Genomic DNA, 22,772 nt, shown 5'->3' on the forward strand with positions numbered 1-22,772 from the left:
TGCCCCTTAATGTCCCAAAATATATAAGTTAGGGGGATTAGCAAGATATGTGGAGTTAGAGGGTAAACGTGGGTAAGAGTAGGTGCAGACTCGATGGGCTGAATGGCCTCCTTCTGCACTGTAGACATTCTATGATCATAATACGAAATATGAAAACATATGTACTCCTCCATTTAATAAATACAGATAGACATGATGTATGGTTGTCTATACCATATGTTGCGACTTTTCCGGTGAAACTTGACCTGATTTTGTTTTCCAATCTCTATGATTTTTTTCCTTGATGCTTTTTCTTGTGTTTGTGTGTGAGGGAGATCTCTGGGCGTGGTTGGACGTTATAGTTTATGCAGGTGTGTGAGGGAAGATGTTTAAATGCAGACATTTGACAGCAGGAATCTGAGCAGAGAGATGGGCGAGGAATCTCACAGTGTGAGCCTGTGATCCTGGGTTTCAGACAGCACTCTCTCTGCTCGAACTGGGGAGGTGAGTCTTTCGGCTTTCAGGTACAGTTATTGATTCAGGAAAGCGCCAGTTTGCACGGATATCTCACCCAGAATGTGCAAATGAGGTCAATTCAGAGTTACATCTTCTTGCGAGGGCTGCACAATTGAAGAAGCGACTAGTTATTGAAAGAGGTTGGAACGGGGCGCTCAGTGTATATATTAGCGCACTCTATCAGTGTCGCTAAAGTCGAACAGACTTCACATGGCACATCAGATGGAAAAGACTGTGATCTTGATAGTTGTTACAGTTCCTTGTTTGGAATAATGCGATTTTTCTCAGGGATAAATGTATTGTATTTAATATTGAGGGTGGTTCTTTTCCGATTTGAAACCTGCAACTTAAGTTTATGTCCAAACTGCAGGTTTTGAGCCTTTATTGTTATTTTAGCTTTTTTTGCTCAAATATTATGTTTAGGAATAATTACCGCAACATCAATATTCAGTAACAAAGTATTTGACGGTCTTACAAAATTATGAGGTTATTTTAAAGTATTTTCCGGCTGAAACAGATGTTTTCAGGATTCCCATCTGGGAAGGGAAGATCTTCCCTTTGTCAGAGCACCAAGTTGCGCTTGGTTTGTTTCAACATGAAGATGTGCCTTTGGGGAAACGTCAATCATTCAGCCAGACACTAATCTTGCAATTCCTGTATCATTTCCGATCTTCACTCGTTATCCAATTTCACTGCTAAACAGACCGAATGTAGCCACTCAAATGAACTCCAACTGAGAACAAGCAACATTCAAATGGCTCAGATCTCAGATTCCACCCCCTTTTTCATGGACAGGAGTGTGGGGTTTACTATTCCAGGATGCAACAATTTAATGGGCAGCACGGTGGCACAGTGGTTACTACTGCTGCCTCACAGCCCCAGGGACCTGAGTTCACTTCCTGGGTTGGGTTACTGTCTGTGCAGAGTCTGCACATTCTCCCATGTCTGTGTGGATTTTCTCCACGTGCTCCGGTTTCCTCCCACAGTCCGAAAGACGTACTGGTTAGGTGCATTGGCCATGCTAAATTGCCCCTTAGTGAATCTGAACAGGTGCCGGAGTGTGGCAACCTGGGGATTTTCACGGTAACTTCATTGCAGTGTTAATGTAAGCCTGCTTGTGACACTAATAAATAAACTTTAAATTCAACTGAGCACATCTATGAGACAACATTACCTGCCGCCTTTTGCGCACAATTTGACTTTCTTGAAAGCCACTCTGTGTATATATTATATTAGATGCACTTTTGAAACAAAGAATAAATTATTTGTACAGTATTTAGAAGTGTATCCCACTCAAGCTTTGACCCACGTCCTTGAGGAAGATTACAGTCTCACACTGTAAATCATTCACTGTATACAATGTTACTTAACCTCCAATTATCGACTGTGGGCACTTTTATTCATCATTCAACATCAACAGCCTCAAGTCACATGAAATATTGCAACTCTGCTACTTTATTCCTGGGGTCTGGAAGTGTTCTTCACAGTGTGGATGTAAATGATGCTTTCCACTCTGGGACCTAGTCCATATATCTCATTTTCTTTTTCCCTTGGCTCCTGTTAGCCTCTTATCTCCTTTTCCCTTCCCATCCCGTAACCCTGTCTGGCCAGCTTTCAGTACTGGCCTCCCTATTCCCTACTGTAGTGTTAGTGTACCTTTAAGAGTTTTTAAAAAAATTATGCTCACAGCCTTAAGTGATGTTATTGTTGGGAGGAGGAAAAAACTGGAAAGGTCAGGTGACAGGAGTTCATTTTCAGTTTCAGTTTGGTAGTTGGAGTGTTAGAAGCATCAAAGAGAAGTCTCTCTCCCTGTTTCTTCTTTGGAAATTCTGTGCTTAGCTGAAAACAAGGTCTTGTTTTCCTGAAGGGTGAAAATCTGCTATTGTTGGGGGCTGGACCAAAGTCTCTCTGGTGTTTTGGGAAGCTGTCTTGTCTTCAAACTGTTCTGAGTCTCAAGAGCATTTGACTGCAGAATTCAACTAATGGCTTCAATCCCAGTATTACGTGAGCCTTAATCTATGCTGTATTGAACCTATTTAAGGGGTTGTTTATGGAGGTTTGATTGGGACAGCTTATGTATATATATATATATAATATATATATATATTAATTAAGGGTTATACATTATTGCAGTTGTTTTGTTTTTGTTTGTAATTGTTAGAAGTTATTGCTAATTTTCTTTCCATACATGTTAATTATATTCTTAAATAAACTTTGTTTGATAAAAGCTCCCTAGTGGGACTTTTGAATCACACCTGAAATGGAACATATCATGCTTATCCTAGCCAAATTCAAGATGCAAAACTTATGATTCAGGGGGGCTTCATAAAACAGTTTGGAATTTCTGACCTGAACCATAACACTACCCAAACCCATCTTTTTTCTTCTGCTTTCCTGCTCTCCTCCTGCCACTCCAGGCTTGAACCTCCTTGAATCTGCTCACCCCTCTGCCTCTCCTGACATTTTGAGGCATCCATTGCTGCCCATTTAGCCCCATTCTCTTATCTCTCCAGGCTCCCCGCTGGGAAATCTACTGAGGACTAACCAAGCTAGCTTCCTTCCTGACCCGCAACCCAACAGATTAACAAATCTCCACCGCACTCTGGATTTTACTTGAGAATGCTGCTCACTCAGAAACAAGGCTCTTACCATCTACAACATTATTATGGATCATTGAGATGACACCCTGTCTTTGACTGAATTTTTGCTCATAACATCTCACCCATTGAATCATAGAATCCTACAGTGCAGAAGGAGGCCATTCAGCCCATCGAGTCTGCACCGACCACATCCCACCCAGGCCCTATACCTATAACATTAGCTAGTGCCCCTGACACTAAGGGGCAATTTAGTATGGCCAATGCACCTAACCTAAACAACTTTGGACTGTGGGAGGAAATCGAAGCACCCGGAGGAAACCCATGAAGACATAGTGAGAACATGCAAACTCCACACAGACAGTGACCCAAGCCGGGAATTGAACCTGGGTCCCTGGCACTGTGAGGCAGCAGTGCTAACCAATGTGCCATCGTGCCGCCCTCCTTATTGAAGTTGCCCCACCTGACAATTGTTTCCATCACTGGTCCCACAATGACAGTGTTGTTCATGTCACTACCTTGTTTCTCTCTCTCACTCTGCTCCTTCCACCACTTTCACCATCTCTGAGCACTTCACCATGTTTCAGCCTCTCCACTCCTTTGTAGTCTCCTGCTTCTCCAAAGACCATCCCAAATTTCTCACTGAAATATTCACACTTCTTTCCTCCCTCAGTCCTTGCACCAAAAGATATCTCATGCTCAGTGAGTTCTTATCCTTCTCCCTCTGACTTCACTTCTGTTCTCCTCCTCCCTGCTGTACAAAGACTAATTATTTCCCCTTTTTCTTCCAGCGGTGCTGTAACCACCAGATGTTGTAGAATCATTTCAGATGGGCTAAACATCATTGCCTGAGATAGACAGATTTTTAATCAGTCAGGGAATCAGTGGTTATGGGGATAAGGTGAGAAAGTGGAGTTGAGGATTATCACATCAGATCAGTCATGATCTCATTGAATGGCAGAGTAGACGCGATGGGCCAAATGGCCTACTTCTGTTCCTACATCTTATGGTCTTCTGGCATGCCCTTCATTTTGGCTCTTCATTTTGTTAATATCCTGCAACATTTCACAATCAGAAAAGGAAATGGGATCAGCACTGATGCTAGACATGGGCTTTATGGTGTGAGTAGGAGGGATAACAAAAGTATGAGACAAATGGACAGAGGGAGGCTAATAGGGCTCTTAACAGGTTACTTGCATTATTTATTTTTATATCATCACCTTTATTATACGATTCTTGTGCTAATCTTGAAGAGAGAAGCCAAATGCAATAAATTTGATGAAAAATTTCTTTCTACTAATTTCAATTTATCCACTGGCATACTTTGTCTGTAGGTTATGGGTCTGTAGCTGTTTTTTACTTGGAGAAAATTGAGACTGATGATATTAGTATTTTGGAAGATGGTGTTTGCTGTTCCGGCACACCTATTCACAGGCTTGAGGCGCAGGTGCAGGTTTCATCATATGTGCAGTAAGTTCAGCACATGATGAGTAAAGTGCTGCACTTTCAAAAGTAGGCTGAATTGTTTTGGCATTGTTTAATATTTCCTTTTGCTTCTTCTCTTTAGATGAACCTGGGGATGAGGTCCTTCAGTGGAAATTTGTATTTTGCCCTTTTCTTGACGATTTTGGGTAAGAAATTTTTCTAAAACTCTCTTTACCAGAAGTGAAAGATTGGAGAGTATTTGCTTTTGGAAGGGTAGATACAAGGGTAAATTTTTCAAGTTTCTACCTGTAGCAAGCAATCTCACATATCATAAGTGAGTATCAAACCAATTACAGAAAATGGGCTCCCTCCAGTAAGAACATTTAAATCAACTTTCTAATATCATCAAAATCTCACAATGTAAGCAATAGTGGAGTGTTCTATTCGACATATCTATTCTTTCTCACCATGGCATGCATTCTTAAACGAAGGATGGCAATGCTACTGAAAGAAATGATTTGCTATTATCTATTGAGTGATAGCATTAAATACTCCTTGTGGACGAGAAGTGAGAAACAGTAGAGATTTCTTAGCTTGGTAATACACTATTGGTCTGAAGAACTCTTTATATTTCAGCAGTCTGACTAATCCATGCTGCCAGTTATATTATTAGAGCAAATAATATCGAAGCTTCCGTCTTCTGTCCTTGCACCCACGAGGAATCCTTCCCAGATTCATTTAATATAGCATTATCAGCAGAAGGGTTATTATCTATGAAGCTAAATCCTGGAGATGAAAATTCAAAGCTCTAACACCACAAACTCCACTTTAATGTAACTTTCTATTACAGAAGAATTGAAGTGATATTAAAATAGATCATTTCTTAAAACAGAGCTAAAGTAACAGAAATGAGTGATAGATAACATACTTTCAATCAGCAAAGTTCATAAGTGAGCGTTTGTCATGCCCATACTACATTCCCCTTTGTATATTTTTAGGCTGACGTTAGACTCATTCAAAAACTGGCCTAAAAGTAGTGCATAGAGGAATGTAATAAAAACATCTGAAGCATTCATGTGTGAACCCTGCTGATCAGAACGTGTGCCCCATATGCGCATGACCAAGAGGGACACGGCAATGGAAAATTGCTCTGATCTGAGGCCAGGAATATGCTCTGTTTTAAGGAAGGACTAGCAGAAAATATGAATGTGCAGACTATTTACTGATGGAGCAACTTGCATTGATTGATGAAGCAATATTTGGAATATTTTGCATTGTACATGGGCACAAAAGGACATTTGGAAATTGTAACGAACCAGAGAAGAGTGACCAGAGTCACATGGAGAGAAAAATGAAACTTGACTTCATCAATGATAAACTTGAAAAGAGAAAGGGTTTTAAACTATTGAGAGAGATTAAAGCTTGATAATTTACCTTTGACCTGGAGTATACAACTAGATAAATATAAAACAGATGCAAATTTAATTATGTACAAGCAATATTGCAAGCATTCCTAATGTGTGCATTTGGAGCATATCACATTAATCTGCAGACCAATTCAACATTGAATCAAGCTAAATGAAGCAATTGGGCCAGGAGGAAGAATTACAAGTGGAAATTTGGAGTTATGTACAATTGAGTTTAAGAACATTGATTTTAAAGTCATCATTTATTTATTCATCTTTTATTTATTTGAGCAGTCTCCCAAGGTTGTGGCTTGCAGCAGCTCATGGCTGACAAAGAAACTATTGTGAAGATTTTGTCTTCAGGAAAATGTAAGTTGAGTTTATCACACAAACGTACAAAGCTAGATTTAGTGCCACCCTGAAACCAAATCCATAAGTTAGCTGAGAAACCCACCTGATAATCACCAGTTTACTAACTCAGTGCAATGAACATTCTCACTCAGTGAAGATATGTTTACATAGTCGGCCAATAATGGACATGAGTATGATTCAAAAGAAATATGTAATGGATTGAAAGTACCCCAAATCAACATCAAGCATTCTGAGATCAGGAGAATCATTGGCCAGAAACATCTTAAAACTCTATTTACTTTGCCCTAAATCTTAAACCCAATCTCAGCACTCGTACCACACCAGTTAAAATCTGTGCTCTGAATTGCTTCAAAAAGACCAGCAAACTTGGAATCTCCATAGCACTTTTCCTGATTCCTTTCGGAATTTCAGAGCAAACCCCAGAGACAGTTATAGAAAGCTTTGTTTAGACATTACCTGGAGGTCTGTGCTCCATTCTGAGAACCACACAAATGGAAGAGATATATTACCTTTGAAGTGAGTACAGCATAGTCACCAGAATGATCCTGAAGATAAAGGGTTAAATTACGAGGTCTGGATGTGTTAAAAATGAACGTTGCAAAAGTCCTAGAGGACAAGCTCCTCCTTTTTAGGGGGGAGAGAGAGCTGACTGGTGATGATTTAACCTGAGGGTTACCATACCTTAGGCAAGGTTGAGAAAGCAGGGCCTTCATGAATAACCTCAGACGGTACGGGAATTGAACCCACGCTGTTGCCACCTGCTCTGCATCACAAACAAGCTGCCCAGGCAACTGTGTTAACCAACGGTATATAGTTGAGGCTTGTAACCCCTTAAGTATAGAAGATTAATGGGTGATCAAATTGAAGTGATTAGGGGAGGGTAGATAGAGAGAAACTGTTTCCTCTGGTGGGAGATCATTGTAGGATTCCTGGGAAAAGGCAGGGTAGTGGGGTTGGCTGAGGCAGCACATACATTATGGACCAAAGAGCCTCCTTCTGTTCTCGAACCATTCTTTGATTTTATCCAGAACAAGTGCCTTAAAATGAAATAATTTTAAAATTAGAGTTGATGTCAGGAAGAATTCCTTCATGCAAAGAATAATGGAAATCAGGAAATCTTTCCTCCAAAAAGATGCTGAGGCTATTCAATTGAAATTTCAAGACAATATTGATAGACTTTTGTTAGATAAGGTTATTAAGGGTGATGGGAACCAAGTTAGGTTGATAGAATTAAGAAACTGGTCAATCATGATTTGATTGAATGGCAAAACAGGCTAAAAGGGCTGAATGGCCTACTGCTGTTCCTTTCCTTAGTCATTCTTTGGATGTAAGGGGCACTGTAATTACTGCCACCTTCTTGAACCACTGCAATCCATACACCCACAGTGCTGTTAGGGAGGAAGACCCCGGATTTTGACCCAGCACCAGTGAAGAAATGGCGATACCAGGGTGTGCTATCACTTTAAACTCTGTGATATGAGCAGAGTTCTTGAGTCCTCTGCCCACAGGCAGGTCTAATCCAGAGTGCTATGACCTCCAGCACAGCTAGGGCAGGAAGACAGGTCCCAAATCCACCCCAGTTAGAACGGGGATTCAACCCCACACTGCTGGAGCCAATCTGATCCACATTAGCGTCCAGTCAGTGGAGCCTACTGGTCTGCCAAGGAATCCAAGTTGCTATGGTAACATACACTTTACTATGGATAGTGATGGTAGAGGCTCCAATTTCATTCCATCACATGTCTGACCAGGAATCCTTCCCACTGTCACTGCCGTCTGTTGGAAGGATTTACAAGTTGATCCTCAATCTGTTTGGCTGGATAATGGACACATCTTCTTTGACCATGAGGTCCTTGAGTGAGTCTTGAACCCAGAGCTCCTGGCTCAGAGGCAGGGACACTCGCCACTGAGCCACAAGACTTTCAATAAGAACTGTCTCTCATTTGAATATTTATGCAAATATTAGGTTACCAAGTTTTGCTTGAACATATATTAACAGTTGAGGGTGGAAATATATTCAGTTGTTATCACAATTACCTGTATACTTGCGAAATTATTAATTACGAACACTCAACCATGTTTTATTTCCTTTTTGAGTAATTCAGTGTTCGTCAGTTATTGACATTTTGTTGCTGTTGGATGGATCCCACAGCATAGGAAAAGGAAGCTTTGAACGATCAAAGCACTTTGCTGCCAAACTGTGTGATATTCTTGATATTAATCCGGACAGGGTAAGAGAAAATGAATGTAATAAAATTAGCTGGAAAATTGAAGCATTGTGTTTATACTAATCTTGGATTGATTTGTTTGTGCAAATGTATTTTTTATTGATTATTCAGCTTAATTTATCCACCAGCTACTGGTTGAGTTTAAATGAAGGAGCAACAGTGTGAACAAACATTTTAATGTAAAACTATTTTTTATTATCTGCAGCACATTCATTCAGAAGCCCTATCTAAATCTAAATCCACACCTTCAAGTCTTGCTGTCCTGTCATCCCAATGGCCAGAAACTAAATTAAGCTAAATTGTAGATTTTTAAAAAACATTTAAGTCCTGCTGTCGTAATCAGAAATCCAGAAGTGTGACAAGCAATTTATCACAACATTAATGAATTACTTTTGGAGTGTGGTCATTGTTGTTATGTAGGCAGCGAAGCAGTAAATTTGCATAGTACAATCCCCACAAACAGTGGGCTTTGATGATGGTGGGAATAATATCAATCCTCACTGACTGGAAAGATAGTGAAGGCAGAAACCCTCATAACTTTAAAAAAGTACTTGCATCCATACTTGAAATGCCATAACCTACAAGGCTACAGACCAAGAGCTAGGAAGTGAGGTTAAACCAGATGGACAGGACTTTCTGGCCGTGCTTGCCCCAAGACCAGAAAAATCCCGCCCAAGGTCAACGGACCTTTGCATGGTCGCTCCCCCCACTCTGCGCCTGCTACGATTCCCGTGGCGGGCGGGACAGGAAAATTCCACCCAATGGCTACTTTACTCCTTGCACTTTTCTGTGGACACAATGCACCAAATGGCTTCCATCTGTGCTGTGAGTCCACATTCTGTGAATCCACACACTCTCTGAATCCACACATTCTGTGAATCCACACACTCTCTGAATCCACACACTCTGTGAATTCACACACTCTCTGAATCCACACACTCTGTGAATCCACACACTCTGTGAATCCACACCCTGTGAATCCACACTCTGTGATCTATGTTATTTTAATACTTTAATACTTAAGAATAAGAATTTACAGACTCCTATCCTGAAATCTCTTATCGTGAAGCATTCTTTTGAGCAGATTGCTTTAGCCCATTCCCATTTTGTCATGAGCCAAAACACATTAACTGGACTTCAGCTATTTTGCTCATTGATTGCAAGTGGCGAAGATCTGCTTCGTATCGGCATTTGCTACCAAATAAACCTGTTGGACTTTAACCTGGTGTTGTTAAAACTCTTACCGTATCGGTACCAACAGTGTTTCACAGCATTTTATGTGACAGATGTTCCTCAGGTGAAATATTAAATCATCCTTATTTTCCTAAAGTCAGTTGGACCATGACAAACTGCCATTTAGTTACATAGTGGAAAATACTACATTTGTCATTAGCTTAAAATTTATACTTTGTCAGGTAAATACCTCTGGAAATTTGGATACAGTTTCAGATACCAGACAAGTTGGGCGGCATGGTGGCACAGTGGTTAGCACTGCTGCCTCACAGCACCAGGGATCCAGGTTTGATTCCTGGCTTGGGTCACTGTCTGTGTGGAGTTTGCACATTTTGCCTGTGCTTGTGTGGGTTTCCTCCGGTTTCCTCCCAGTGTCCGAAAGATGTGCTGGTTAGGTGGATTAGTCATGCTAAATTCTCCCTCAGTGTACCCAAGCAGGTGCCAGAGTTTGGCGACTAGGGGATTTTCACAGCAACTTCATTGCGGTGTTAATGTAAGCCTACTTATGATACTAATAAATAAACTTTTAAAAAGTCTGATCAAAACTTAAACTTGATTAAAAGGCACAAAAATGATGTAATTCAGTTAGCACAATAATATTTACAATAGCTATGGTCACACCTCTGTCTTCAAATTTCATGTTTTTGTTTACACTCAAATAGATTCGCATTGGAGTGATTCAGTTCAGTTCAAAACCAAAAGTAGAGTTTGGGTTAGAAGCATACCCCACAAGAGAAGAGACAAAAGAAGCTATCAAAAAGATTTTCTTTAGGTAAGTGTGGCCTGTGCATAAACAAGTGGAGAGTACTCATTACTAGAAAACTCTAAACCTGTGCCAGAGATGCATACTTTGAAGAAAGAACCATAATTTCATTTTTAAATGCAAGCTTCAATAGTTCTCTGGAAGAATTATCCTGTGGTTTCTCTCAATGTTCATTCAGGGGAGGTGGCACTGAGATTGGCAGAGCAATAAAGTACGTGCTTCTCAAAGGCTTTCATGGAGGGCGGAAAGATTCTCTGAAAATCATTGTTATTCTGACTGATGGTAAATCACAAGACAATGCAACAGTGCCTTTGATGTCTGCTAAGAACAGTGGGATGACAATATTTGCTGTAGGAGTCAAACATCCAGAGTGAGTATATATTAAGGTGCTGAGAGAAAGCTGTGACACTGACTTATTTTGTGAGCAACAGTTGCTGCATTGCTCCTCACTTATTCCTTCTGGTGCAATCTGTAGATGGAAAGAACTGGCCAGTTTAGCCAGTGTTCCCAGTGAGATGCATGTGCTCTACGCAGAACACTATGATGACGCTGTCAATGGTTTGTACACTACGCTGACACAGTCTACTGTCTGCTCTGATGTGCATCCAGGTGGGTAGTTTTGCTCTGAATTTCCCATTCAACGCCTCTGGAATTGCTTGATGTGTCTAGAAATTTATAGTTTAATTTCCTACCTTTAGAAACCACAGTGCTCGATTTTCCAACCAGTTAAAATGTTCATTATTGCAGTTGGATTTCCAATCGTCCCTCCCAGTGGGGATAGCTCGCTGGTACAAAGCCAGAATAGCACCTCTATTGTACACCATGGAACATGTCCCATTTGCAATGAAGCTATAACTTAGACATCACTGTTGCCAGTATGACCACACACACTTGCTCATGTACTCACACAACATTCTGCTGTCTACCCTTTTAGTGGGGGAGGTAATTCATTTATTTTAAATGTGTCAGTGTTCCCATTAAAATAACAGGCAGCAGAATATTAAAAACACACACATTCAGAGTTTGTCTGCTCATCTTTTAAGCTCATGGCTACAATTAGCTTTTGTTTAAGCTTCTTATTTAGGTCATGCAGCACTTTGGGAGGTTTTATTGAGTTAAAGATGTTACATAAATATAAGTTGTTGTTGCTTTGTGCTCTGTGTCCGTATTTTGTGTAGTTTTGATCTTCTTAAGAAAGGATATAATTGCATTAGAAGCAGTTCAGAGAACGTTCACTTGACTGATCCTTGGGATGAAGGGATTATCTTATGAGGAAACGTTGGACAGGTTGGGTCTATATCCATAGGACTTTAGAAGAATGAGAGGTGATCTATTGAACATTCCTGGGGGGAATTGACAGGGGGGATGCTGAGAGGATGTTTCCCTTATGGGACAGACTAGAACTAGGGGACACAATTTTTAAAACTGGGATCTCCTATTTAAGACAGAGTCGAGGAGAAATTTTCAGTCAAAAAAGGACATGTGAGTGGTTATTTTCAACAGTTCGGGCAGAACTTTACTTCCTTAAAAAAACAATCACTCTCCAACTTCTGAGTGACACCCAGCAACTCTTCAACTCTTCTCCCCTTCTAACCAAGCACCTCTAGCAGAGCAGGCTCGATGGGCTGAATGGCCAACTCCTGCTCCTTGTTTGTATGGCCACAAAACCATCCAACACTTCCAACTGCTGGCTGAGGTTCCATTTCATTGTTGAGGTTGCTGTGGCTATTGTGTTGAGTGTCTCTGTGCAAATTTCTGGTAAAAACTATCAAGAAATGAGGATTTCCCACTCACAATAAATGGCAAAGTCAACCCACTGTACCCATGACAGATATCAGCTGTGGCTTGGAGTGATAGGGAAGAAGCCATGAATTAGCATAAAGATAAGATCCAGCCTGCTTCTTATTCTTCCTTCTGAAGTTTTAAGCCCTGTTGGGTCTTAGACACGATGTGGAGATGCTGGCGTTGGACTGGGGTAAACACAGTAAGAAGTCTCACAACACCAGGTTAAAGTCCAACTTTAACCTGGTGCTGTGAGACTTCTTACTGGGTCTTAGACACCACAGGCCAGACTTTCACTGATGAAGGGTGGAGGAGAGGAGGGGGGGGTGGAGGGGGAGGAAGGGGGAGGGGGAGGAAGGGGGAGGGGGTAGAAGGGGGAGAGGAGGGGGAGGAAGGGGAGGGGAGGTGGAGCGAGAGCAAGGAGGAGGAAGGGGGAGGGAGGGGAGGTGGAGGGGGAAGGAGGGGGAGGGCAAGGGAGCAGGGAGGGGAGGGAGAAGGGGTATGGAGAGGCTGGTGATCGGGGGTGGGGGCATTGGGAATCCCTTCCTCAATTGCCCATATGTGGGAAGCTGCTGCACCCACTTTTGCCAACTTCCTTCCATCACTAGACACCCAACGCTTCCCCCGACAGTCTTTCCTGTCTCCCACTTGGCGGCCCGTGGCAAGGAATAATTTTGAGGGGCCACATAGAAATGCCTTTCCCATTTCACAAGCCCAGCCCCTCATGTGGAGCTGGCGGGAAACACACCGCTTTTCTTGCCCGAGTTAACACTTTGTTAACAAAGGAGAAAATTCTGCCCCATGGTGTTTCTCAGTAACTCCCAAGTGATTGTACGTTAACTTACCAACATTTTGAATCTTCATTCAGCGCAGTTGAGGCACGTGCATTTGAGTAGAAGAACTCTACAAAATGGTCAGAATAACTTAAATATTATTTTCTCGAATGGAGGCTTGGTGACCCTGTCAATCATAACATAAAATGCAATGATTGATTTTAACTTTAAAGTTTGCTGATCCTTTCTTAGTTCTTGTGTTTTTTTGGGGGGGTTGGGTTCAGGGATGGGGAGAGCAGGGAATTAAATCAGCAGTGGTGGAATCAGATAACTTATGGGTGGTGGACACAATAGGATTGTTGAAATGGAACCTAGATGTTAGTGGGAGCTGGATCTGTGCTTCACAATTTTCTTCCCATTCTGAACCCATTTGAGGTTTGAACATTGCTGTGACTCCATAGTGTGAACCAGTTTAGTGGGGGAGTTGGGGGATGAAGAATTGTGTGTATGTGTGAAGGAGGGTATGGTTTGCGATGTGTGGAGAGAGATGTGAGGGAAAAGGGGTCTGTGTAAACTGCAGGGTTTTTAGCTAATGAGCACCTACATTTTCACTGGCTTTTCTGAAGCCAGAATCAGGCCTCAATGATCAGTTCGGCCGTGCCCACCATTTGAAAGAAAAATCACGAGAATTTAACGCCAGTTTGAATGAAGGTCATCTTGTAAAACGCGACCAATCATTTCAGTGCCAGTGTGAATTAGCTTTCTTTTAAAATTCACTGCCAGAGTTAATAAATATTTAATTCACTCGTATTTGATCCTTTTTTTAAACAGCCTGCAAATTGGTGTCACGGTTTTGTCAGAGAACAACTGTCAACGCGGAAAAGAAATATCTTGGAAACCATCTTTGCTGGAAAGGCAAAAATGACAGAACAAATTGGCATGGAAAACCCATGGCTACCTTCTGTCCTCTCTACATGTCAGTTTGTTTTGTTCTCAATAACAGCACATACTTTGCAAGAGTTCATCAACAGGGCATCTGATGGAAAGAATGGTGGCTGGGGGGACCTAAACAGAGAACATCAGCAGCATCCCCACATGCGCATATATGCATGTATACATTCTGGGCACACATCCACTCAGAAACATGCAAACATACACATACATGCATAAATACATGCATTTAGGGCGGCACGGTAGCACAGTGGTTAGCACTGCTGCTTCACAGCTCCAGGGACCTGGGTTCGATTCCTGGCTTGGGTCACTGTCTGTGTGGAGTTTGCACATTCTCCTCGTGTCTGCGTGGGTTTCCTCCGGGTGCTCTGGTTTCCTCCCACCGTCCAAAGATGTGCAGGTTAGGTTGATTGGCCATGCTAAAATTGCCCCTTCGAGTCCTGAGATGTCTAGGTTAGAGGGATTAGTGGGTGAGATATGGGGATAGGGCCTGGGTGGGATTGTGGTCGGTGCAGACTCGATGGGCCGAAGGGCCTCTTTCTGCACTGTAGGGTATCTATCTATCTAAAACCTTTCTTTTCCTCGGCATGTTGTTATCAGCGTTAATAATTGAACTGACATGAAAGATTCATCCATTTCTCACAAGGAAAATAACCTTCAAAATAATGTGCGCTGCACTGTACCCCTTACAGCCCAGTCAACATACACAATCACATAAAGAAGCGACTGTTACGGTCATGTATGGCGCGATTATTGACAAACTTTTTGATTTTGACCTACAAATCTTTACTTTGGTCAATATCTGTAGTCACATGCATCAGGATAATCTTTTCAAATGTGTTATAATGCATGGTTTAATGTTAGTTCTGTCAGACAAATCTCTAAAATACCATGGTTGAAAACTCAGTTTTACCATGCAATAATTAAATACCAGCTGGTTGATTTATTGAATATATACCAATTTGAAATAGAAGTGCAACCATGGCAAAGAGATGGATATATAATCAGTTTTGTAAAGGCTAATATACAGCGACAGTTTTGTTTTAAATCACAGAGAAATGTGGCTGCTCTATTTTAATAGTTGAAATTTTTTCATCCGTTCAGCTGGAAAAGAACATACAGTCAGATTCACATTCGCTGTTACCGCACCCTCTGTCCAGGTAAATATATCCTCCAGGAATTTCTGCAGGCTTCTTCCAATCTCCAGCCAAAGTTAGAGATCCCGTGTGGAAGTATGATCCTATCTTGGTTCCAAGCACCAAGTTGTCCAGCTGTTATACATTTTTTTCATTCGTTGTTTTTCACCTTCCACCTTTTTGGGTTTCATTGAGATGAAAAGTAATTCCCAACATTGTCACTTTGCAACTGCCTATTTAGATATTGCATGAATGAGTTGTCTTCTGCCTTTTCCTTTCATTCTGCAGTGAGTAATTAGCATCTACTTGAGTCCCACTTACCACCCCCCCCCCCCCACCCCCACTCCCCTCAGCTAAAGTCAGGTGGAGTCCATCAAGGGAAATATCAGTTGCCCTGCAGCCATTTAACAGCTGTTTATTGCCTGGATGTCAGGAAGTTCTGCTTCAGAGAGCTTCTGGCTGGTCAACAGCTCTCCAGCACTTGGGGACAGAGGCAGACAGCATTGGATTAGGATTTAGTTGGTGTTGGGGGATCTCACTGGGTGCCCTGGTGAGGGGCAAAGGTGGAAGGGGTTAGTGGTCTGGGGTTTGAGAAGTCAATGGGGTTTGGGAGAGCAGCTGGAGAGGGGAATATCTTGGAGCAGCTTCTGGTGGACCAGGGGGACTGATAAATTGGGACAACCAAACCCTCTGCTCACTGTGAGCCTGCGCAGGGACTGGTGGCTTGTTGTGGGCCTCTCCGACCTCCATTCACTCCTAGAAACAGCAGGATGAGGATCTTAAGTACTCTTAAGACTGTGATTACCCCCACTACCAGTAAAATTGGCAACAGAGGTGGGTGGGTAGATGGTAGGTCGGACTGACTCTTGCTGGATTTAGCGAGCTGCCTTCAAACCCGCCAGTGGGTGAACATAAAATCCAGCTCCTTATTACAGCAATTGAGATTGAGGAACTTGTCACTTGACTACAGTGAGATTGACAAAGGTACCATTGAGAAAAGGAAATGTTTGGAGCAGTATTTTTTAAAATGTGTGAATGTCAACCTTGGCCCATTTGATCTGCTTGGAGTTATCTCGGTTATTGTACCTTCAGGAGCTGTTTAGGTACAGGACAGCCAGGGAGGTCTGGTCAATGTGGATGTAAAACCCGAGATTGCACACATTTCAGAGTTATGTTGGTAGCAGAATTCACGCCCATTTCTCTTGTCCGGGGAAGATGTGAGATATGGGGAGGCCCAACGAAGAGGAGGAAATATTTTGAAGAAGTCTGTTTTCAAAGACAAACTGTATGGAAAAGGCCAAATCATGCAGATGCTAGATATTTGGAAAATGAACAGAAAATGCTAGAAATCCTCAGGAAGTTAATACTCCCAGAATTTTCTGTTTATGTGAGAATGCTTTCCTTGTGTTTATTGTAATGAATATTCCTATCTTCTGTACAGGATTTGATCAATTCCTATGCCTTTGAACAAATCAACCATTTATTACATATCTGAAGTGACTATAATGTTGGCATATTTATAACCTCAATGTAAAGCCATTCTTCTCATGTCTCTTAATTGTGAAGTGCCAAATATATGAAATGTGATTTTTACTCTGAATATTGTTGCAGATCCCTGTGATTCAGGTCCATGTCGTAATGGAGGAACCTGTGTCGCAGAGACTGTGGATGAGTACAGCTGTTTGTGCCCTCTTGGTTATGGTGGGGACAAACACTGCAGTGAGTATACATTACAACCACTTGAACTAAGGAATTGCAATTCATTTTCAGTCGTGTGAACTTCCATTTAGAATGTATTAGCATTGTGAAATAAGGCAGTGAATAACACCAGGGGGGTGAAGCATTTGAAAGGGGCCAAAGGACAATTCTACATATTTCAGGAGAAAGAATAGATTGAAGGATACAAAGAGAGAACGGGTAGGTGGTTTCTGGTCTTAGAAATAAAGACAAGCATGTTTGGGCTTATTCATCATCAAAGATGAAACACTTCTTCCTGCACTGTAACCTAAGGTATTTTATTGTGCATTTCTCAGGGATTTTAAAAAGGTAATCAATTTCCACTCTGACGAAGGGCCATCCAGATTCAAAACGTTGACACTGTTCTCTCTCCACTGATGCTGTCAGACCTGCTGAGATTTTTCAGCATTTTCTGTTTTTGTTTCAGATTCCAGCATCTACAGTATTGAATGCTTTGGCCTGCTGAGATTCCTGGAGTTTCACCAGAGCTCAAACTGACTCTTCTGTTAAATTTCCATCCCATTTAAATAGAGTTCTGCTCAGGTGAACAGGCAAGTCTCTCACACATCCCTCCCACATCTTGGGATCTCTGCAACACTCACAGGCTAATACAGGAATTCCAGCAAATACACCGCTGTTAATTCTTGCAGAACTCCACTGAGAACTGACCTGTGTGATGTTGTGGGTCTAGCAAAGGCCACAAAACAGAACGAGAGGCAGGTAATCGATCCCATCTCTCCCAGAAACATATTCATATGCTCCCTAAGCCACATTAGAAAAGTTCAACCCTTCTACCCTTCCCTAGATTCAGTGCTGCCATTAGAGTGGGATGGCGCCACCTCCTGGTGATTTCAAGGCAGATACTTTAATGGTGCCCATCCTCCCCGACCCCCAGTATCTAAATAATGCTGCCAAATCCCAGTGATATTGGACACGATTCACACCAGTGGATAGCAGTAACATTTCCGGGTCTCAGCCTGAAAATACTTTTCAAATTCAAACATTTTGGGCAGAGCTTTAATTTTAACTGCCAAGGGTTCAGGTGGGGCAGAGATGGTTAAATCCCCAACAAGTTGGGCCAGGCAGCTGACAGGATGCCATGCCACCTCCAGCTTTAACCAGGGCAGATTTGGAGGTGGACAGGGGACTGTTGGGGAAGTAATTTCAACATTTAAACAGGCAATTAATTGTGAATTTAACCCAACATTCTGGTTTTAGCAGCCAGACTTCAGGATTCCTAAGCTCTGTTTATTTATTATTAATGTCGCAAGTCGGCTTACATTAACACTGCAATGAAGTTACTGTGAAAATCCCCTAGTCGCCACACTCTGGCGCCTGTTCGGGTACACTGAGGGAGAATTTAGCATGGCCAATCCACCTAACCAGCACGTCTTTCAGACTGTGGGAGGAAACCAGAGCACCCGGAGGAAACCCACGCAGACACGGGGAGAATGTGCAGACTCCGCACAGACAGTGACTCAAGCCGGGAATTGAACCTGAGTCCCTGGCACTGCGAGGCAGCAGTGCTAACCACTGTGCCGCCGTGCCGCCCTGGAACTGGGCAGGGTGATCAAGATGAGAACACAGCAGGGAGCTGTTCCAATGAAACTGACTGGCATAATGGCCTTCAGATAGTGAAACTGCATTGGTGCTGGTCTGCCCATGTGAAAGGCTTGTGCTGATTGCACTTGTGCTGATGGGGTGATTCACACACGATTTCCAGGTTTCTAGGAGTCATTTCAGCCAGTCATCTTGATCTGCATTCTCCTCTCTCAGTCAGCACTGCAGCCTGGGAGCAGCTTATTTACATCACTCTTCATTACACCTTTAATGAGGAACAGTAGGAGCAGCAACACCTACAGCATTGGCAGCCTTCTCCTTGACCACAGGCTGCTCCACGTTACAAAGGGGATGGACACAAAGATCCAGCTCCAAGGAGGCAATGCCTAGACCTCCCACACAAGGTCTACAGGCAAAGGATCGGCTTTCCTGGCATTTCTGAGACCCAGTTCCTTAGGAGGCTCAAGCTTTCATGGAGCCTCCTGGAGCAAGTCCTCCATCAGGATGGATCCAGCAGGCAGTCATTGCCAGTAGTTGTCAAGGTGGTTATTGCTGGAGGGCCACCCCATGTGTGTGGCCTCTCCCGGAGCTGTGCATGCCCTTCCCCTGCAATGTAGGAAAAGTTATAAATGTGTAGAATTGGATTGTTTGGAGAGGAGGGAATGATCCCGATAGTGAAGGCAGACTTGGAGATATCAGTGAGGCTGGAGGTGGATGTTGGCTGTACAGAAGAGGAGTGAGGAGGTGCCTGGAGGGAGAATGAGTGGAGCTGCAAGGTACTGAGGAGAATGCTGGGGAAGGCCGAGTGTGGGGATTGGCATTTGAAAGTGAAACACAATTCACCTTTCCTGCCCTCTTGCAGCCCTTGTATCCAAATTCAAGGGACCACCAAACCTGTTGCTCAGTTCCTCAGCCACTTCCATCCACCTTTGCTTGGTTGGAGAGGCTAGATTGTTTCTCCCGTCCATGGGGAACATCACTTCACTTCAGTCACTCAGATCCCCCAGCAAGATCTCCATGTTCCGACAGCTTTAACAATCTTCAAATTGCAAAACTGCATAATGAATGACTGTGCTGCCTGTGTGAAAGGCCTGTGCTCACAACACTTGCTCTGAGAGTGTGATCTCATCGATTCACAGTTTTGGATGCCTTGCGGAGGTGGGGATGGGGGTTGGGGTTTTTCCCAAGTCTCTTTTCCCTTCCTGGGGTTGCTGAAACCTCAGGAAGCAATGTAGGCCTGAATGTTTGAACATGGACAGGGGGAGGATGGCTGGGGGATGTGAGTTAGGGCAGCTTCCGTATTGCACTTCTATAGCTCAATGCAGCCACCTCCAGCCATGTCAGATTTGAATCAGCTAGGTTTAGGAAAACAATGGCCAGAATTTTACTGCCCCACCCGCCACGGGAATCGGAGCAGGTGAGGGGCGGACAATGGGAAGGTCCATTGACCTCGGGCGGGATATTACGGTTTTGGGACGAGCGAGGCTATAAAATCCCATGCAGAGTATGTAGATTAAAGTTAGACATAAATGTGCATAAACTCATTGGGACTGTCAAGTTCATCGAAACTGTCAAGTTCAAAGGAACTGTCCATAGGAACTGTCCAAAGAAGCTGTTAAGGCATTTAAAGCTTCTGCTCTTTAAATATAAAAAACTCTCTCGTGTTTAAAAAAAACAGCACTTGCTATTTTACTCTATCTCTTGACATACACATGAGGGTTATAATTACTAGATTAGTGCTACATCATTGATTTGACAATTGTCCATAATCAGAGTGGATGCCTCTCAGTTCACAGTTTTATTGACAGCTCCAAGTGTTTATAGACATTTTACTATGGATTTCAATAGTTGTTTTTACCAGGGATTAACGAAAATTAAATATAGGAACTGGGTTTTTAATTGATGCAAGCGTTATTTTTTTGAAATAATGAATTCTTCAGTAGCCCCTTAAGAACTTTTATTTTATCTTGCCTTAGAATGGGTCCTGAGGTCTGTCCATGGTGTATACTGGGTGAATTTGCATGGTTGGTGTAAGGGTAAAGGATGATTGGTGGGGGGCATGGGTTGGCATGAGTTGGCATAAAGGGCCATGGTGATGGGTAGAGAGGTATAGGTTAACATGGAGGGTATGAGGGGCCATGGGGGTGAGTGACAGCCATAAGGTGGCATGAGTTGGCATGGATGAAGCATGGGAAGCGGGTGAGGTGGTGTGAAAGGTGAGGGTTGTTTTTTAAAAAACTTTACACTGCCAGTGCACCGAGGCAAGCTTTCTGCCCAGCCCCCATCTGCATCCAGCATTATCTGCATTCATTCCGGAGTCACCCACCACAATTCCCACTTTTTCTCTCCCCCACCCCCCGGAACAAAAAATCTGAGTTTTCCAGGTGGTGTTTGCGGAGTTAGGAATTGTCCTGACTCTGTGCTCCCAAACAAGGAGCAAAAATTCAGGCCATAGAATTCACCCATTCTGATTCCTTCTCTCACGCCCTCACCTTGTGATCGATTGGGAAACCCAGCAATAAGGCCTTTTGTTATTTTATTTCAGAGATCGATAGCTGCAGTATAAAAGGAGTACATATAGCCCACAAAATAATTATGTGCATTGGAAATTATGTCCTTTGGTGTTCGAACCAGTCACCCATTTATTTAGCTTGCATGCAGTTAGGCAATACAAGCTCCACACATCAGGTGTTCTTATGGGTCTCACTATAGTCTGACGATCCACATACATATATCTGAGCATATAAAATAGAGCCCATTATTTCAAAGGTAACAGGAACATCTCTATCTGGAGCCAGTAATACCTGGTCTGTGTGAATGAGGGAGTCTATAAGGTATGACAACAGGTTCAGTTGGTCATTTAATCTGATATTAACTCAAAGCATTGATGGACATATTAGTAGTGATTCTCTGACAACGTTTATGTTGGTTAAATAAACAAAAGCAAGGCAATAAAATGTCTTAAATTAATAGTTTAGAATGATAATGGGACAGCCTGGTGGCACAGTGGTTAGCACTGCTGCCTCACAGTGCCAGGGACTCAGGTTCAATTCCAGACTTGGGTCACTGTTTGTGTGGAGTTTGCACATTCTCCCCATGTCTGTGTGAGTTTCCTCCGGGTGTTCTGGTTTCCTTCCATCAAGTCCAAAGATGTGCGGGTTAGGTTGATTGGCTATGCTAAGTTGTCTGTCAGCGTCAGGGGGATTAGCAGGGTAAATGTGTGGGGTGACAGGAATAGGGCCTGGGTGGGATGTGGTCGGTGCAGACTTGATGGACTGAATGGCCTCCTTCTGTACTGTCGTGATTCGCTGACATCTTTTGATATTTATACTATTGATATCCCTTTATAGATTATATTTCATGAACGGACTAATTTTGCTCAAAATCTATCCAAATAGAAAATGTATCAATCGTAATAAACAATTTCCTTCACTAATTGTCTTTTTATTGTTTTGTCATACAGCTGGAAGCAGATACCTGAGTAAGTAGCTGACTAAAGCAATTGATTCAGTGGAAGATATCATTTCAAAACCTTGTCCCCATAAAGCAATGTATTTACATTCCCTATACAGTGTCTGCTGGCCTTCAGGACTGTTCTGTTAATTTGATGTTTCTGGTGGATGGATCATGGAACATGGGCCTCGAAGGATTCCTTCAAGCTAAAGCTTTTGCTAAAAGACTTCTTCAATCCGTCATGACTTCTTCAGCAAAACTCTTAGTGGGCTTTGCTCAGTATAGTGACGACGTGTGCATCGAGATTGGAATGGGACAGTACCGTGACTTCAATGACTTGCTAAAAGCAATAGATGGCATAGCCTTTAATGGAGGTAACACTTTCACAGGAAAGGCCCTGCGTTATGTAGCTGAAAATGGTTTCAGCGAAGGCTCCAGGATGGATGTTCCTTATGTCCTTGTAGTTTTTTCCAATTCCAAATCTGATGACTCGGTGACACTCCCTGCACAGCACACAAAAGAGAAGGAATTATTTATTCTGTCTGTTGGTAAAAAACATATACTAAATCAACTAAGCCACATTGTTGGAGATGTTCAACTGTCATTTGCTTATAATGAATCCTACGAACTCTACAGTAAGGTTCTGGAGCTCAGTTCCAAAATATGTGGAATTAATGCACCTGGTAAGTTTTATTGTTTTCTTGTCGGTTAGAGTCTATAAACGTGCATTTTATCACAGATTTTAGCTCAGGGTGAAATTTGAGTGGGTGGATGGTGAGGTAACTTACTGCAGCAGAAATGAGGCTTGGGTCTTTTTAATTAGAGGCAACGACAAAAGATGCCGCTAGTTTTGCGCAGTAG

At 42.5% G+C, this 22,772-nt stretch overlaps 2 protein-coding genes across 2 annotated transcripts in view; one reads left to right on the top strand and one right to left on the bottom strand.

The window, feature by feature from the left end:
• The window catches only part of lyar (Ly1 antibody reactive homolog (mouse)), a 355,306-nt gene that overhangs the window by 95,076 nt on the left and 237,458 nt on the right, over nt 1–22,772 (bottom strand). The gene's annotated exons all lie outside the window — the stretch shown is intronic.
• Nucleotides 1–22,772, top strand: part of LOC144507323 (von Willebrand factor A domain-containing protein 2-like) — an 82,652-nt gene that overhangs the window by 39,286 nt on the left and 20,594 nt on the right. The window contains exons 2-12 of the mRNA XM_078234512.1: nt 4,427–4,539; nt 4,660–4,723; nt 6,218–6,292; nt 8,393–8,526; nt 10,419–10,528; nt 10,698–10,889; nt 10,995–11,128; nt 13,906–13,989; nt 16,773–16,880; nt 21,922–21,939; nt 22,031–22,594. Of these exons, the coding sequence (XP_078090638.1) occupies nt 4,427–4,539; nt 4,660–4,723; nt 6,218–6,292; nt 8,393–8,526; nt 10,419–10,528; nt 10,698–10,889; nt 10,995–11,128; nt 13,906–13,989; nt 16,773–16,880; nt 21,922–21,939; nt 22,031–22,594 (1,596 nt within the window). The remainder of the gene's footprint in view (nt 1–4,426; nt 4,540–4,659; nt 4,724–6,217; nt 6,293–8,392; nt 8,527–10,418; nt 10,529–10,697; nt 10,890–10,994; nt 11,129–13,905; nt 13,990–16,772; nt 16,881–21,921; nt 21,940–22,030; nt 22,595–22,772) is intronic.

Source organism: Mustelus asterias, chromosome 1 (genome assembly GCF_964213995.1).
Source record: "Mustelus asterias chromosome 1, sMusAst1.hap1.1, whole genome shotgun sequence".
NCBI lineage: Eukaryota > Metazoa > Chordata > Chondrichthyes > Carcharhiniformes > Triakidae > Mustelus > Mustelus asterias.